This window comes from Parasteatoda tepidariorum, chromosome 12 (assembly GCF_982258835.1).
Source record: "Parasteatoda tepidariorum strain Cologne lab strain chromosome 12, Ptep-v5.0, whole genome shotgun sequence".
Classification (NCBI taxonomy): Eukaryota; Metazoa; Arthropoda; class Arachnida; order Araneae; family Theridiidae; genus Parasteatoda; species Parasteatoda tepidariorum.
The window spans coordinates 7,449,303-7,466,808 of NC_141766.1; the positions used below are offsets into that span (position 1 = coordinate 7,449,303).

A 17,506-nucleotide genomic window follows, 5' to 3' on the forward strand; every position below is an offset into this window, starting at 1 on the left:
CCCTTAAAAAGTGTAAAAAATGCCCTTACAAACTGCAAAAAATGCCCTTAAAAGTGTAAAAAATGCCCTTAAAAGTGCAAAAATGCCCTTAAAAGTGCAAAAAATGCCCTTAAAATGCGAAAATTGGGCTAAAAGTGCCTTGTGACATGACTTAAATAGAAGTAAAAATATTGAACTGAAACAATGTTTTACTCTTTAAAATTATTATGAGTCGTTTCAAAAAATATAAAGCAATGCAATACTTGTTCTACGTTCATTAAAGTTTGAAAAATATGTTTTATATCCTAAAATAACAAAAAAAAGGAAAATATATTGACTCCAAAGCATTTTCATTTTGTATAGAAACTTAAATGAATATAGCAACTTCCATCTCAAAATATTACTAAATATCAGAATTACAGTGGATTATTAAAAATGTTTTTAATATTTTGAAATGTAAACGAGCGTCTCTTGTCTGAAAGCAAATTTTTATACCAGGAGAAGCTTCTTTCAACGTCTACTGATGTTATTGGTGCGTACATGAAAAGGACTGTCACACTTATTGACAATTCTTCTTCAATTTGAAAAGATGTTGCTTCAACTTTTAATATCCTAGAGATTTCCTTCATTGTTTGGAAGCCAGTGTAATAATAAAAAATTATAAAAAGTAATAAAAATGAGAAAAAAATTTACAAAATGCTTTAAAATGCAAAATACGCCCCAAAATTAAAAAAAAATGCCCTATAAATCTCAAAAAATGCTCTAAAGGACAAAAAATGTCCAAAAATGCAAAAAATGCAAAAAAATGCAAATGTCATCAAAATCCGGGCCTTAGTCAATACGATTTCATTTAACTAAAAACTTAAAATATTAGAAAAACATAATTTTTAATGACATACACTATCTAGCCATTAATGACCGGACACCCCTTGAACGGCAGGTGGACTCGTCGTGGCGGAATAAATACGGAACCTGTGGTGGGGGAAGGACCATTCGCAAGCAGGCGACGGCCATACTAGCGTTAACAGTGAAAATGAGTGGCTTGCGAGAGCTGAATGAGGCGGAAAGGGGCATGATCATAGGCGCTCACCGATTTGGTCATTCCATACGTGCCTTCTCCGACAAATTTCAGATACCACGGTCAACAGTTGGTGACGTCGTGTTGAAATGGGAACGAGAGCGAGTGATAAAACCGCAGTCCCGACCCGGCAACCCCAAAATAATGTCCGACAGGGATCGACGATCTCTTCGACGTGTAGTGAAGGCAAACCGACAAATGTCGTTGGGCACTGTCGCTACCAACTTCCGGGCTGCATCTGGCAGTGTTGCCAGTGCACGTACCATTCGTCGGGAGCTGATTGCACAAGGATTCCATGGACGAGCAGCAGCACATAAGCCAAACATCTCTCCATCAAACGCCCGCCACCGATTTCAGTGGTGCAGAGCACGTTGCCAGTGGACAGAAGAGCAATAGAAAAGCATTATGCGGAGTGATGAGTCACGCTACATGCTGTGGCACTCTGATGGACGGGTGTGGACCTGGCGAATGCCGGGAGAACGGTACCTACCGGAGTGCATTGTCCCCACTGTGAAGTTCGGCGGTGGAGGAATTACGGTGTGGTCCTGTTTCTCATGGTTTGGCCTTGGACCTTTGGTGTTAGTACATGGAACCCTGAACGAAGAAGGGTATAGAGACATCCTGGACAATTCGGCGCTTCCCACCTTGTGGCAACAATTCGGTAATGGCCAGTTTGTGTTTCTACACGATAACGCTGCTATTCATAAAGCACATGCCATCACGGACTGGTTTGAAGAAATGGGGGTGCAAGAGCTTGACTGGCCATCCCAAAGTCCCGACATCAATCAAATTGAGCATCTCTGGGATGAGTTGGAACGCCGGTTGAGGGCCGGACCACAACGTCCCAAAACCACCACTCAAGTCATCGCCATGTTACAGGAGGAATGGCGGCAATATCTGCCGCCGTGTACCAACACCTAATGGATAGCCTTCCTAGAAGGGTTAAAGCTGTGATTCGGGCGCGTGGCGGCCCTACACCCTACTGACTTCATACTAGCACTTCATGTATCCGAGATGAGGGGTGTCCGGTCATTAATGGCCAGATAGTGTATATTTTCTCGTCATATTTTGATGGTTATTGTTGGACCAACAATAATAAGCATCACTTGCTGGTTGAACATAATAATTGTAAGACAACAATTTCTATCAAAATTTTGATGACTAGTTGAAATCCAAAACAAGCTTTCCAATTCTGTATGGTATTAAGATAAATCAGTTTTTAAAATTTCACTGACCTAGCTATTTTTCTTATTTTTAATCTGAAGTGCAAGTTTGGTTAATTTGTAAATTACCTTTTGTTTGCTTATATTTATATATTTCTTTTCTTTTTTTTTTTCTTTTTTTTTTCTTCAAAAAGTTTAGTTCGGATATTTTTTAAAGTAATTTTTGTGCAGAGTTCTTAATTGGTTATTTAATTTGTCACAATCGGGTGTTAGGAAATTCTAATATTTTCATTTCTATTTTAAACGTGTTTTTGAAGTGTATTTGGTTGCTTTATCCTTAAGATGGAATTGACTCTCAGCAATAAGAAACTTTGTTTGTTTACGGAAATGTCTGAGCTAAAACTGAGCTATGAACTAGTTACCAACATTGGACTTAATTCAAATTCTAACAACAAGTATTTTATTCATTTTCCAAATTATTTGTATTAGTTTTAGCATTTCTTGATATAATTTACAATTTCTGCCACACCACAATTGCATTCATATATTAAAAATTTAATTTCAATAAGTACTGCAATTGCATTAAGAAGAGAAAAATATTTTAATGGCATTTTTATCTTAACCCTAAACACCAGTAAAACAAAAATATAAATTCTACTAATCAATAAATCGTAGAAACTGTAACACATAAAACAATAAATAAGAAAATAATTTCTTCAAGAATTTTTTCTGCCAATCAATTCACAGAAAGTAACAATTACTCGAGAAAAAAAAATTTAAATGTCAGCAAATACGATCAATGTATAAAAATTAATTGTTTCAATCGAAACATCAAGTATGAGAGAGAAAAAATTTAAATCTTAATCTATTATTTTTGTTATTTACATGAGTTCTTCTTTTCTAATTTTTTATTAATCAATAAAAATTAAAGAAATTGTTTTATGAGAATTTAAAAAAAAAATTACCCCAAAGGATACGTGAAAAAGTTCGAGTAAGTCCAAGATATTTTGAAAACCGCAATACCATAGATGAAAGTCGCTGAAAATCCAGGAACACAATTCCAAAAAGCGGATTTTTTGAGTTCTGAGTAGGAGGGAGGGAATGTCGATCATCGTAATCCATTCCGAGGTGTGAGAACAAATATTCATCGAAGATAAGATACAGAGCAGCACTGGGAGAGGCATAACTAAACTTTACATAAGTCACTATTTGTAAAGGAAAGGGATGGGGTTTCAAATCGAAAACTTTTTAATGTCGATCAGGAATCTGATGCAGGTTTTATTTTAAGTCCAAGGGGGCTGAAAATTTTTGAAGCTCAGTTCTCTAGTAGTAATCATCGCCTTCAGAACGTAGACATAACATGCAGCATAGACAAATACAAAGTCATTGCTCGTTAAGTTCCACTGTGCCTAGGTATCATTTATATAAATAAAAATTTTGATGATCGAAGAATTTATTTTTTGTTGAAAATACTGGATGAATTATGGATTACCATTAGAGGAAGAAAAATTTCACTGATAAATATCCAACTGTCCATTTGAATGAATAATTTCAAGTTATTCCATATTTTTGATGTACCCTCTTTCGATTGATACAATTTCAAAAATTCAGATGATTATTTTAATGAGATATTACATATCTTTGATGTACCGTACCCCCTTCCCGTCCGCTTAATACTGACAACTTATAACGTCGTTGCCGAGTGGAAGGATTAAAACAGGTCTTAGGCTGGGAAGGAGGGTACAAAATTTATTTATTAATTATTAGACAGAGCAGTCATGAAAAAGTGTACGAAAAGTTGTGCTTCTTGATTATATGTTAGGCAAAATCTTGCAAAGCAAATCCGTAAAATGTTTCAATTTAGGGAAAGAGGGAAATCTTAGTAATTGTAATTGGTTCATCAAATAGGATTTTATTAATTTATACAATTTTTCCATGTGCAAATTCATTTCCGGTAAATCCGTGGGTAAAATTATTTACTAAAAATTTATTTATTAATTTATACAATTTTCCATGTGCAAATCCATTTCGGGCAAATCCGTGGCTAAAATTATCTACCAAAAAATTTTTTTATTTATAAATTTATATAATTTTTCCGTGTGCAAATCCATTTCGGGCAAATCCGTGGCTAAAATTTATGTGCAAAACAGGCAATTCATGTTTCTCTTTTCTGTTTTATATTTTTTTCTTAAATAAATATTTATTTTCTAAAATTATTTATGGTCAACTTCTTTAAATTATCCAGTATAATATTACCATGCGCACATCCGTTTCTAGCCCATCCTTGGTAACTAACTAACAAATCAAACGCACTTCAGCAATGCAGTAAGAACAGCACTTTAAAACAAAACTCCTCTAGTTACGCTCAATTTGCGCTTTTGTTTTCATATTTTGCAATCTGGCAATCTTGTTGCGAAAATATTTTTTTAAATCATTCTTGAAAAATTTCCCGTTCATGTAAGTACATTTGAATTCGCTACTCGCTTTATAGATGAAACTTATATTTCATTTATGTTTTATTCTGTTTTTTCTTTTTATTTTATTTTATTTTCTATTTTTACGCGTTATTTTTACTTTTTGCGTTCTATTTTATTTGTTGTAATTTTTGTAAAAAAAATTTTTGAGTGCTCCTCACACTATTGTATTAATACATTTTGCTTTGACTATATTGATACAATATCAGAAAGCACTCTTTTTTGCGGATATATTAGTGTGGGCTGATGAAAAGATTATATCTTTTATTTTCCGGATTTTTAAAAAAAATTTCCAGTTGTTTTTATTTTTATTTTTTTCTTCCCCCCCCCCCTTTTTTTTTCTTCATATGTCTGTAATTTTCCTTTTCTTTATCTTCATTTGGAACCTATATACAATATATATATATACACCGAAGAGCCATTACATTATGACCACCCTGCTAATAACATGTAGGACCACCTTTAGCCCTCAAAACTGCTAGCACCCGCCGTGGCATTGATTCCACAAGGTGCTGATAGGTAGTCTGAGGTATCTGGTACCAGGCGCTCACCAACTGGTCCTGCAATTCCCTCACATTGCGAGGGAGTAGCGTGGCAGCACGAATTTGGTTTTCCAAGTAGGACCACAAATGCTCCATTGGATTAAGGTCAGGTGAATTTGGGGGCCAAGACATAACTTGAAAGTCACTAGAATGTTCCTCGACGATTCAACCCTTATGACATGGTGCATTATCCTGTAGGTAAACACCATACCCAGCAGGAAAAACTGTAGCCATGAATGGGTGAACCTGGTCTGCAACTATGTTCAAGTAGCTTACAGAAGTCAGGGATTGTTCTAAGAGGATTATGGGTCCTAATGTGCCCCATGAAAACATTGTTCCTGGGTGAGAAACCATGAAAATCTGGGCGAGCTCATTGTTATAGATGGAGGGTGGTCATAATGTAATGGCTCTTCGGTGTATATATATGTGAATGCCTCACTTGCCAAATCGATTCATTTTAAATTAAAAATTCAAAAATGCGATGCTTTTATCTAAGAACAAATGCAAAGTAAAGGATAGAATATCCTGAGAGTAATTGTTAATTATTGTTACATTTTTTTCGTGATTAAGGCAGTTTATCGCTTTGACAAGTGAAGGAAAATTATTAATTCAAATTCATTCGAATAATTTTTTTTCATTCCGAAAAAGCTTTATTACATAAAATATATGTTTTATTAAAGATTTTAGCAAAAATGAATAATAACTGTTTTGTTACTGATACATAATATTTCGAATTTATTAATTCATACATATATTCGAGTGTTACTTTGCTTAAATTGATTGTCTCCTTCATTAACTGTATTTGAGCTCCTGTCATGCCAATTTGTCCATGAAATTTTATAATACTCGTGTTTAATATGAGAAATGAATTTCAACAAGTCCGTCATATCTTGTCCCAATTGGATACAAAAAATCGTGATCTACATTTTTCAGACATAGTGGTTTTCTCATATTAAAAAGTCTTCGTCTTCGTCAAAGTTATGCTTGAATTGTATAAGGTGAGATTTCAACTTTTTTAATTTTATCCAATGCACAGCCAAATTTACTGGCAACTGTTACCTTTCTTTTCTAAGATACTTGTACAAATAATGTCCTAATGTGTCATTTGAACTAAACAGAACTTTTTTGCAGGTTGTTTTATGTTTTACCCAATCATCTGACAAAAAAAAAAAAAAAAAAAATCTGATTTTTTTTTTTCCGCTGGAGATTTGGTAGTAGCAAATTGTGAATCATTTCACAACTAAATGTGTATACATATTAAAAATTTCATTTTAATTGATTCAAATTGTATTTCTGTACAAAAACAATTTCTATAAACTTAATATAGTTTTAATGTTTCTGTTTTGCCCAGAGGTTATTATATGTTAATAGGTTATTATTTTAATTTGCAATTATTTTTTCTTAGTAAACAATAGACACTAAGATTGAAATTTATTTGTTTCTGTAGCGGTTCGAGTACATCTGATTTATATAATTTATATTTCTCGTACTTGGTTCGTGTGACAGATTTCATCTAACGGTGGAAATTAAAGGAACAACTTTCAGATACGTAAGTGGATCAAATCTAAATAAAACTTTTAATATGATTTTTTAACAGCAGCACACGATTTTTATTCTCGTTGTCATGACAACAATAGAACTTTACCTCCGCAGCAGCGAAAAAAGAGTGCGGTTGTTAACTACATCTTTATTATAATTTAAACGCATTATAGAATGGAGTTAATCAAAATTGCTTCCAAAATTAATTATTTATAATTTTTTGGCTAAAAGCATTTTTCATTTAGTTATACTTATTATTGCAGAAATTTGTTTTGAATATATACAGTGCTGGATGGAGTGCTTTAATATTAAAATTTAATAAAATTTAGGAAAAGGAGTTAATTGATTTGGCAAGTGAAGCATTCATATATATAAAATGTGTTTATTTATTTAATTTAATTTACATATTTATTTATTTGCTTATTTGCTAAGTTTTTTTTTTCCCTTCTCACCTATACAACATTTTTATTTCTAGATCCCTTTGAAATAAGCTCGTTTTAGTAAGCCATTTGCAGTGTTGTCAAATTAATCACTTCTGACATTTTTTAATTGATTTTTATTCTCAATTTCTAATTCTTTAATTAATCGTTTTAATTCAAATTAAATTCTATCATTGAATATATTTTATTACAATAACCCAGTCTTTTTTTTTAATAAGAATAGTGCTCCAAATGGATAATTTTATACAATAAACTCTTAACATAATTCACGGATTAATAAATTTAGTTATTTTATTTATTTAAGCAGACGCATTTTGCAAATAAATAGTTTTCTAAATCATTTATTTTTCATGATGTAATTTTCATGCCTTATTTAGTTAGGTTACTAAGTATCTAGATTTACCAAAATAATACAATTCATACAAAATTATTACCACACAAGTGCTTTAATTCTCAGAATTAAAAATACTTCCTGAAAACCGTAACTTGGTTAGCGTCAATTTTTCAATAGCTATTGCTTCTAAATAATAGAGGGAACTAAGAGTTATAAAAAACCTTCATAGATGGCAACAGCATGTATTATCATTTAAACATTTAATCAACATCAGTAAAATTTTGGTGCTGCCATCTTGTATTAAATAAACTAAACAAAATATAACATTATTTCCGAACTTAATTGTGTCATTCCTTATAATTGATTTTACAGACTTGTTTCAATGTTAGAAATTAGTGTCAAAACTAAATGTGGTAAGTAATAATTTCAAAACTTGAATTTTCCAGCTGTATGAAAGAAGCATTATCAATCACTTTAAATAATAAGTTGTAAGATTTAAATAAAAAGGGTTGATAATAAAGAAAAAGATAAATTAATAGACTTGAATGCATCGAGCATTGAATTTTGATTAAAAGATCTCAAAAAAATTTCGATGTCAATTGAATAATATAATTAATTTTTCTTTGCTTCAATTCTTTCCTTAAAACTCGTTATAACAGTAGTAACTGATTTCAGATCCCCCTCTCTCTTAAAAAAAAAAAATATTTTAAAAAGAGAGAAATCAGTATTATATTTTTAATTATTTTTATCTCTTTAACTTTTTTCAATATAGTTTCTTTTTTTCTTCCTTTTTAAAAATTTCTATGCATTTCCTAAACAAAGCAAGTAATGGTTTGTCTTGAAAAGACCTTCCTAACGATATATTAGCCGGAGTCAAGAAGTTTTATAAAATTGGTATTATATTAACATATTATTGGTATTGGTATTAATATAATATTTAGAGGAAGGGGGGGCTACTGAGGACATGGAGCAAGAATGGACAGAACGAGTAAGTTTTTTTTAGTCAAATTTCCTCAGCGAGATATTGCAGATTCATAATATTTGTGGATGCATGAACTGACTTTGAATACTTTGGAAAGAATTTGTTTAAAAAGTCTTTAAGGTGTAAAAATAACTTTCAATTTTATTCTTTACTCTTATTTTCAGAATTTTAAAGAAAAGGGACAATAAGTTATAGATTATACGGTTTTTTACCTATTTTGAAACTAACTTTCAATATGTATATTTTCAATTAAAAAGCATTCGGCACAAACAAACACATGTTTTCGTGGTACTGGTGTGAAAGTATTCCCACTGACACAATTCATCTTCCAAATGAAGAAATATTAATTGGTTACAAATGCAATGCATTTAATGTTATTTATTTTCCAAATTAGAATTATTTTGTAGAACAATAATACCATAACAATAAGTGATTTCAACCTCAATGTTCATATTAGTTCTCTCTTTAAGGGGTTTAACAATATTTAAAGATGTTTTTATCAATTTTTATGAAAGAATACAACTCAATGTAAATGAATTAAAGAATTTTTGACATACATTAAACTAAAATAGAATGTCAGCGAACTGTACCGTCTTCTTTTTTGCAAGTTGCTTTCATTTCTCCAGAAAATGTCACTAAACAATGCACTCCGTGTGTTATTCATGCGGACTATTTCATCATCGAGTTAAAACTAAGGTTTTTAAAACTAATTTTACTTAAAATTGGTTCTGTGCTTTCAAATAAATCAAATTGAATAATGATTTTTTATGTCAATATTTATTCTCCAATAATGAGTAGATTAAAATTAATTTCATTTTGGCTTTAGAAGTATCTTTCTGAATAGTAATGCATGACTATTGAATAAGTTATTAAGTTTGCCTCGTCACTAGCCTCGTACAGAGGAATAGTGTAGACAAAAACAGCTTTTTTTAAAAAAATATTATGGAAAAACTAATCAACTTTGTTATCTCAGATACATAGCAGAATGCATGTATTCATTCAAATTATTGTTATTAAATTCTTCACGAGTTAAAAATTATATTAAATGTTTTTTTCATGTATTAAATAGGTTTTAAAGCTTTTTATTTTGTAACAAAACCGTGTAAGAGCGCAAATAAATAAAGCGGTCACCCTTAGATCCATTAATCAAATTTTCACGCACCAGGAGTCAATCCAAATGGTTCGAAGGCTTAACTTTAAATATGAGATTTAATTTTTGCAGACAATATTTCAAGTTACGAAATTAGACTTAAAAAAGTACTTTCACTGAATAAATATTATTATTATTATTTTTGACAGATTCAGATTTTTGGCTTTTAAAATATGGAGATAAACGCAATCCGGAAGAAAATGATCCCAATAGTTTAGTCAGAAAAACAGTCTCTAAGCTCTTTATGTTAATTTCACTTTTTGCGTATCTCGAGAACTTAGGTCTTCCTGAGATACATCATGATGTATATTATATTCGCTTAAAAGTTTTTAAGATATAGTTAAATAAGTAAGAGGTGAAATTAAAATTCCTGACTATTTGTCCTGAAATTGTGACAATATTTTCTAAATTGCAACCCTTTTCTACCATTGATACTGGAAACTAATATGTCATTGCAGTGGCCACAAGCTTCCTAACTCACCCTGCTCTCGGATGTACAACTATGATTATTAGAGCATCCTACTACAAACCTGGGGCTCCTTGGTTCAAACCCTGCCAGCAGTCAACGAACATCTGTCTCACACACAAATTTTTCTCTCATCACGTATGAGACAATGCATTTAGCTCTACTGAAAATGTATGCTGTCTCAATTTTAATCAATATTTTCAAATTAGACTAATATTTGTCTCGGAGCTATTTTGACAAGTTTTGCTCAAATTTGAGAAACTCTTTTTTACAGTTTAAGCCTGAATTAAAATGTAAATCTTAAATTATGACCAGATCAAAATGTAAATCACCAATTATACCTAAATAAATTGTTTTTGAGGAGCAAAAAACCATTTGATGTCATTTATGATCAAATTGTATTGCTCAGTATTAACAAATTTGAAGGAGTTAATTTATAAAATTTATTAATTACAATTATTCTCATTTAATTTGTTTCTGATTCATAAACCATTTTTGCTAACTATTTTAATAGTGTGAATGTAATAGTTAAATCATGGTCGTCATAATCACCCCCAAATAATTAATGCAACGAAAGCATACATAAATGTGATGAAATGACTATTTTGAATGAAATAATTAATATTTTTAATAATAATATTAAAATAACAGAATTGATTTTAAAATAATAAAACGACCAGTTTATGGTTTTAGCAATTTGAGATGTCTTAAAATTAATTTTTCCTTGTCCAATTTAAATATAATTCTATTTTTCTTTTTTTTTTTTTTTAATTAAAGATAAGAATTTTATCTAGTAACTTTAAACAAGACAATGAGAGAAAAACTACTATGGATAAAAGTTGTTAGAAGTAGGGAAGAGTTTTTTAAATTTTAAAAATAGTAATGTTTTTATTGCAGACATTATTATAAGGATATTTTTATTTTCCTTTATTTCCAACAAACAGAACATTATCTTAAAAATTGATGAATTAGTGTAGCTTTCAACTCTCCATAGAGTAACCTGGGATTGCTTTTTAAGCTTTGAAGTTTCAATTACTGAAAAAAAAAAATTCAAAATGCAAACAAATTATTAGAACAGAACTTCCCCACTGCGTAATCCAGTTATCTTCTCACAATTTCTTTTCAGTATTTGTAACTTCATGGTTTTCTCGAGGTATGTCTGAACTCACTTTTTTCTATACTATAAATTTGTTAAGGTGGTGAAATAGAATTTACGATGAAAAGTTTTTCCCGTGGTATGGGGTCTTCTTAAGAGATAGTTGTTTATAACTTGTTTTTGTGCATCGAAGTTTGTTTTTTTTAGCTGCTTAATTTTGCCAAACTTGGTATCGACATTTTTAACACCATCTTCAAAAGCTCGGCTATCCTACCTATCATTAAATATTCTAGCAGAATCCTTATTATTTCTCTTGTGAATTCGCTTTACTCATCTGTGGAAGAACTAGCAAATATAAATTAGTTACAGTTGTAAGCTCTTCTATAACATGTTTCATCTATGAGAGAGCAGTAAACCTAACCGTGTTAGGTTCTGAATTATCTAACGGAATATTAAATTTGCAATTAATCAAACTCAATTATGCCTGAGCAGGGGTGATTGTGACCCCACTCAAAAATCCTGAAAACTTCTCGCGTAAAATCATTAATGACGCATTTTAAAAAATTAATGTCAAAGTAAACTTATACATAATTATGTATAAGTTTACTTTTATCTCTAATCACATTTATTATTTTACCAGAAAAAATATTAACAAATGAAAGAGATGCCAAGTATAAATTCTAGATCTAATATTTTTAAATATACCAGAAATTTTATAGATAAGTGTAATCGATGATTTCTTGAAGCTTGCGGATCGCGGTTATAAAAGAATCCTGATTTTTTTTCCGGAGCACTATCACCTCTGCATGGTCAGTGAATCTCTGACCCTACCCAGAAGAAATAAACACTTTATACAATTCAAAATTTTCCTGTTATGTGATCCCAGAGTAACGGCACTCCAAGAGACCTGGAAAATATATCAATGCAAGAGAAGTTCAATAAATGGTTTGTAATCTACTCAGTGACTTTACATTTTGGAGAAATCTTACAAAATTACATATTTGTAAAATTACATATAAACTGCAGGAAATTCTTGGTTTGCAGTTTTTGGGAAAACTTAATTTCTTGCAAGATCTGTGCTATCTTCTTGCTGTTACACCTGTCTTTTTATGTGTTATAAGCAAGTTCGCACCATTTTGTTAATATGCAGTGATATTTACAGAAGTCACAGTAATTTGTTTTTAATATGCAGAATACATAAGATAAAAGAACACGTGTATCAATTTTTAAAATAACTAAAATGCAAAAAGAGATTGGTCTTGTGGGAAAGAAGAAATTTTTCTTAATTTAAAACAAAGAAACAAAATTGAAAACACTTTATTATGGAAAGACAAAATTTAGAAATCTTGAATTTTAACAAGATTGCGTCAAGCTTCTGTAAATAAGAAAAGTAATTTATAACAAAATAGTTCTTTATTTTGTTACTTCATCCTGCTATGTGATTAAAGAATAGGAAGATCTACTTTTGTCACCATTTTATGTGCATCTCAGGAGAATTAACACAATAGAAATTTTTTTGTAGTTAATGGAGAAGAAATTCAAGGTAAGCCTTCCAATTAAAGTTTCGACAGAGGAGAAGTGAGTACAAAATTATTAATTATCATAAAAGCATTGAAGGGAGTATTGTGAATAATGAATAGGATTTTTTTTTTAAGAACTAAATATGGACTTTTTTTTTGCATCGATGCATCAAACCATAAGGTGTGCAAAAGTTTTTAGCAGAATTGTTTACAAAATACTGTTTTCTTCACAATGAAGACAAATATTTTTTATAGATTTTGAGATGAACGTTAAATAAACTTTTTGCTGAGAAATACAGAAGACTTTCTGACTATCCTGATACTGAAAAATGTTTGAATCGACCGTTTGTATAACTCGTCAATCGTATGCTGCCAATCCCCTGTTATCTGCGTTGTAAAGATTATGGAGAAATTATGCGTAGAACTCTAGAGGTAACGGCAAAAGCTAATAGTTCAGAATTAGGAGTCGAAGTTGAAAAATGTGTGCAGCCCAAGGTTTAACTTTTCACCTTTATATTATTAAAGAGTAAGTACCAGGGGTGATTGTGAGTCCAAGTCAAAATTCCGGAAAATTTCCTGAATTTGAAAAAAAAAAGTTTAAATTGAAAAGAATTTAAACAAGGTTTTTTTTCTCCTTTTTCTCAATATTTCTTAGTTTACTAAAATTATATTTAAAATTTTACACATACTTATACCATTTACACATACCTATGATGACTTGGAGAACTAATTAAAATTTACAAATATGTCTTTTTTTTTTTTGAGTTTATGATTATAACAACTATTTAGTGATAAAAAAATGAATATTAATCATGAATATAAGCTTATAAAGTATCTCTGTAGCTCTCCCTTACAAACAAATTAAATAAACTGTGTTTTTAAGTTCCACCTTTAAAAATTTTATTTCCGGAAACTTAAGTGATCAATGATTTTTTGAAACGTCTGGACTTTCGATCTCCGGAAACTTCCGGATCACTGTTAGCGAAAAATCCGGAAATCAGGATTTTTTCCGGAGCACAATCAGCCCTGAAGTACTTTTGTTTCATTATACTTTGTTTTTGCAGTAATCATCTTAAAATATGTGACATGTTTTTTTTCTTTAAGTTATATAGGTTTAATTTCCAGTTTTTTTGTTATTCGACTTACTCATTAGACCAGATAGTCGTGAGTCTACTGTTTCGGGAAATTATTAAAATTATAAATGATGTATTATAATAAATGTATGAGGCAAAAAAGGCTTTTGCTATAAATTGAAGCAAAATCTAATAAATCTAAAAAAAATTATACTAATTTCATTAAGCAAGTTTCTTCTACATTTTCCGATGAATAAAACAGGCTTTTTACCCTATTCTATGACTATCCTGCATTTCTATTTCATTGTTTTTTGAGAATGTTTAATCAAAAGTTGATAAAAATCAATAATAGACTGGAGATATAAGATGACAGTGACTTTACTTACATCAACATGATCGAAAGAATTAATCTAGTCACTTTTACTTGCAACAATTTTGAAGTGACTTGTTCTAAATACATGCAAACAATTGAACATTTTTAGTGTCTCTTTATACTTCAGCAGAACAAGAGTAAAAAACTTGTGGTGCATCATTATCATACAATAAACCCTTCATTTAAAATTTCAAAATAAAATGACGGATGAATGTGTCAAACTAAAAAACTGACTTCCAAATCAATAAAAGTGAGACAAGCAAAACATATATTTTTTTAACAATTTAGTTCTTAAACACTACAAAAATGATAATTAGTGAAGCAGGAAAAAATCAATAGCCTTACAAAAATGATAATCATTTTAAAAACCTGAGTAGCACATGATTCAATAAAAAACAAATTATAAACAACATTAACAAAATAAGCATTTAGCACCAGTCATTCAAAACACATAAACAATAACTTTTGCAAATTAACATTAAAAAAATTACTATATACAATAAATATTTAGTTCAAATTACTGTAAACTAAAATTTATAATTTTCATAGTTCACATTTTATTAAAACTAAAGCAGAACAGTTCTAGTAAATTTCTAATTCTTAGTCAAATATACTGAAAATAAAAACTTAATATTCAGTAGTTGAAGCAATTCTTTAAGAATGTAAGCATTAACAGCCATCAGGTCATTGCAAAAGTTTGTGTCTGATTTTAAAAAATGTTAATATGGGTAATGTCGATCCTTTGCTTAGCTAGGTTGCTTTTACTTGAAGATGTATTTTATTCCAGTAACATAGAATACTGATAAAATAGATCAATTTATGGGTAAAACTAATATTTAAAAATGAACATAGAAGAAAACTGAGAAAGTTCAAGGTGAAGTTCATCCTAGTTGTTACATGATTGGTGGGACTCTGCTTTGTTCATTTTGAGCTAATATAACCTGGTGAAACAATCCAAGGCAGCTATTCAAGAGAAACGCCTGGTCCTGGCAGTGTAACCTTCAGTTATGCAAAACTACATGTTACAACAGATGCTAAGAAAAATGCATTAGTTGAAATGGGAAATTTTTCAACACACACCATCTTCAGGTCAATCTTTTATTTTTTAAAAGTGGTAAAAATTTAAAACCTTAAGATGAACAGAAGCAAGTCAGGACTTAGTCCGTAGAAAAGACATGTTTCCTTTTCAAAAATGCGAGATATATTCTTGAATAGTTAAGTTATATTGTTTAAATTTTGTAAGTTTGAAAACTATTGATAGATCAGGCATGAACTTAATACAATGACTTGATACTTTTACAAAGTTACTTACATCTAACAAACTTCTCATTTGTAAAAAAAAATGAAAATAAAAAGAAATATATTCCTTTACCGAAACGGAACATATTAAATCCCTGTTTGATCATTCCAATCAACCAAACATACACCATGTTGTGCATAGGAACAAAAACGCAATTGCTAAGCTCTGGTAAAAATAATGCAACAGCATTTACTGCATTACAATGAAATAAATAAATCACCGGTGAAATAAATTTACATAAATTACAGGTATGTGATGAATAAAATGAAACATTTCAAAATAACCACTGATGGAAAGCTAAATGCTAACATAAAGGATAAGAATAATAATTTTATTATTGGTCTAATTTAATATCTTAACTTACAATCATTTTTAGCCTTCTGGCAACATTAGAGTGATCCAAAGAAAATTAAGTAAAGATTTTCCAGTGAAATAATGATTTTTTCAGTAATTTAACATTACTTTAAACATTATTAAAAATTCTAATGGTTTATTTTGTTGAATATAACCCTCAAAGTATCATTAAAGTACTTATATACTCGTTACTAAGAAAGTCTCATTTTCTGTAGATAACAATAACATTTTACCAGAAAAAAATACACGTCAGAAGGGCCTTTATTGATGCTGGCTTAATTAAATATAATTCATCAAAAATTAACAGGAGAAAACAAATAATTATTGATATAGGTGGATGTTGAAAAAGTCTTTTTTAACAAAATTTTTAAAGCTTATAAAAACTATGATAAATATTTAAAACATTTAAAAAAAATTATGTTTCAGTTTTGTATTTAGAAATGGGCCACGTCACTGTTTCGATAACCAAGCTTAGTTCTCTCCCCCTTTCTACTTTAGGCCTTGGTCAAAAAATCTATAGTTTGAAACCTACACAAATCAGAAATTTGTCATTATTTGCTTCAGAAAATTTCTTTAGCACTTGCATTATACCATACTTATCAGGTCTTTTATAGAGGGTGTACTTTAACTGCCCATAATATGTATTCTTAAAATTTTTGTGAAAAATAAAGTTGAACATATGCGCATAAATTATATGCTTATAGTTAAATAAGGATAAACCAAAAAGCACCATCAAAATCTAATGAATTACTGCACAGGAATGCCAGACTGAAACCTGTTAGATGAATCTAAGAGGTGTTGAAAAGCAATCATTACATACACTTACAAGTTTAATCACATAAACAAGCTGGTCTTGATATTTTTCTGCGTACCTTCCTTACTGCACAAGCGATTGAACAGATAACATTATTGGTTTGTGAGATAAACTACAAACCACTTTCTTAATACATAGAACAGTAAAATTTTAAGAGCTCTGTAATGAATGACAATACAAGTGTCAACCTATGTCTCGTCACTACAAATCGAATGTGTAGCCATTTTATAGTCAAATAGAATTAATCGTCAATTTCTATTCCAACTAGCTAGGTAATTAAATTTTAACTGTTATAGCAGTTACTGTTAAACAATTAGCTATTGCTTTAAAAACAAATTTTTACTAGACTAAAGTATTTTATTATAACTGCTTTTTCTAGGAAGAGGGTTCAGATGAAAACAACCAAACAATGTTCAACAATGCTTAAGAAAAAAACCGTGGCAGAGAGTTTTTTTTTTAAAACATAAAAAATCATTTGCAAAAGAAATTTTCTATTAGAAAATTAGCAGACATAACCAATAACAAGAATCAATATAAAAAAAACCTAACAAATAATGTAAACACGCATCCTTATTGAAATAAATATATTTCCAAATTGGAGCAGAATGATGTATCTAATGGTTTGCGTTCTTTGGTGTTAAATGTAAATTATTTAACAATATTTTACGGAAAGGGGATGAAGGCGTTCATAGCCAGAGTTATGGGGGTTTTTTTTTGGAACTCTAGAGATTTTAGAATGTTGTGGCTATTTGTAATATGTTAACAAAACATAAGTATTTAGAAAATATAGGTATCACTTTTAACCACTCTGTTCATAACGATTCCATCA

General features: G+C 30.1%; 1 protein-coding gene across 1 annotated transcript; it reads left to right on the forward strand.

Moving 5' to 3' along the window:
* The first annotated feature begins 1,012 nt into the window (after positions 1-1,012).
* On the forward strand, positions 1,013-1,453 carry LOC139427177 (uncharacterized). Its single transcript, XM_071188048.1, has one exon. It carries the CDS (start codon positions 1,013-1,015, stop codon positions 1,451-1,453), a length of 441 nt encoding a protein of 146 aa, XP_071044149.1.
* The last annotated feature ends 16,053 nt before the right edge of the window (positions 1,454-17,506 follow it).

Excerpts from the sequence above, each read along its gene's own strand:
- LOC139427177 (XM_071188048.1), top strand. The coding sequence starts at position 1,013 with ATGAGTGGCTTGCGAGAGCTGAATGAGGCGGAAAGGGGCATGATCATA.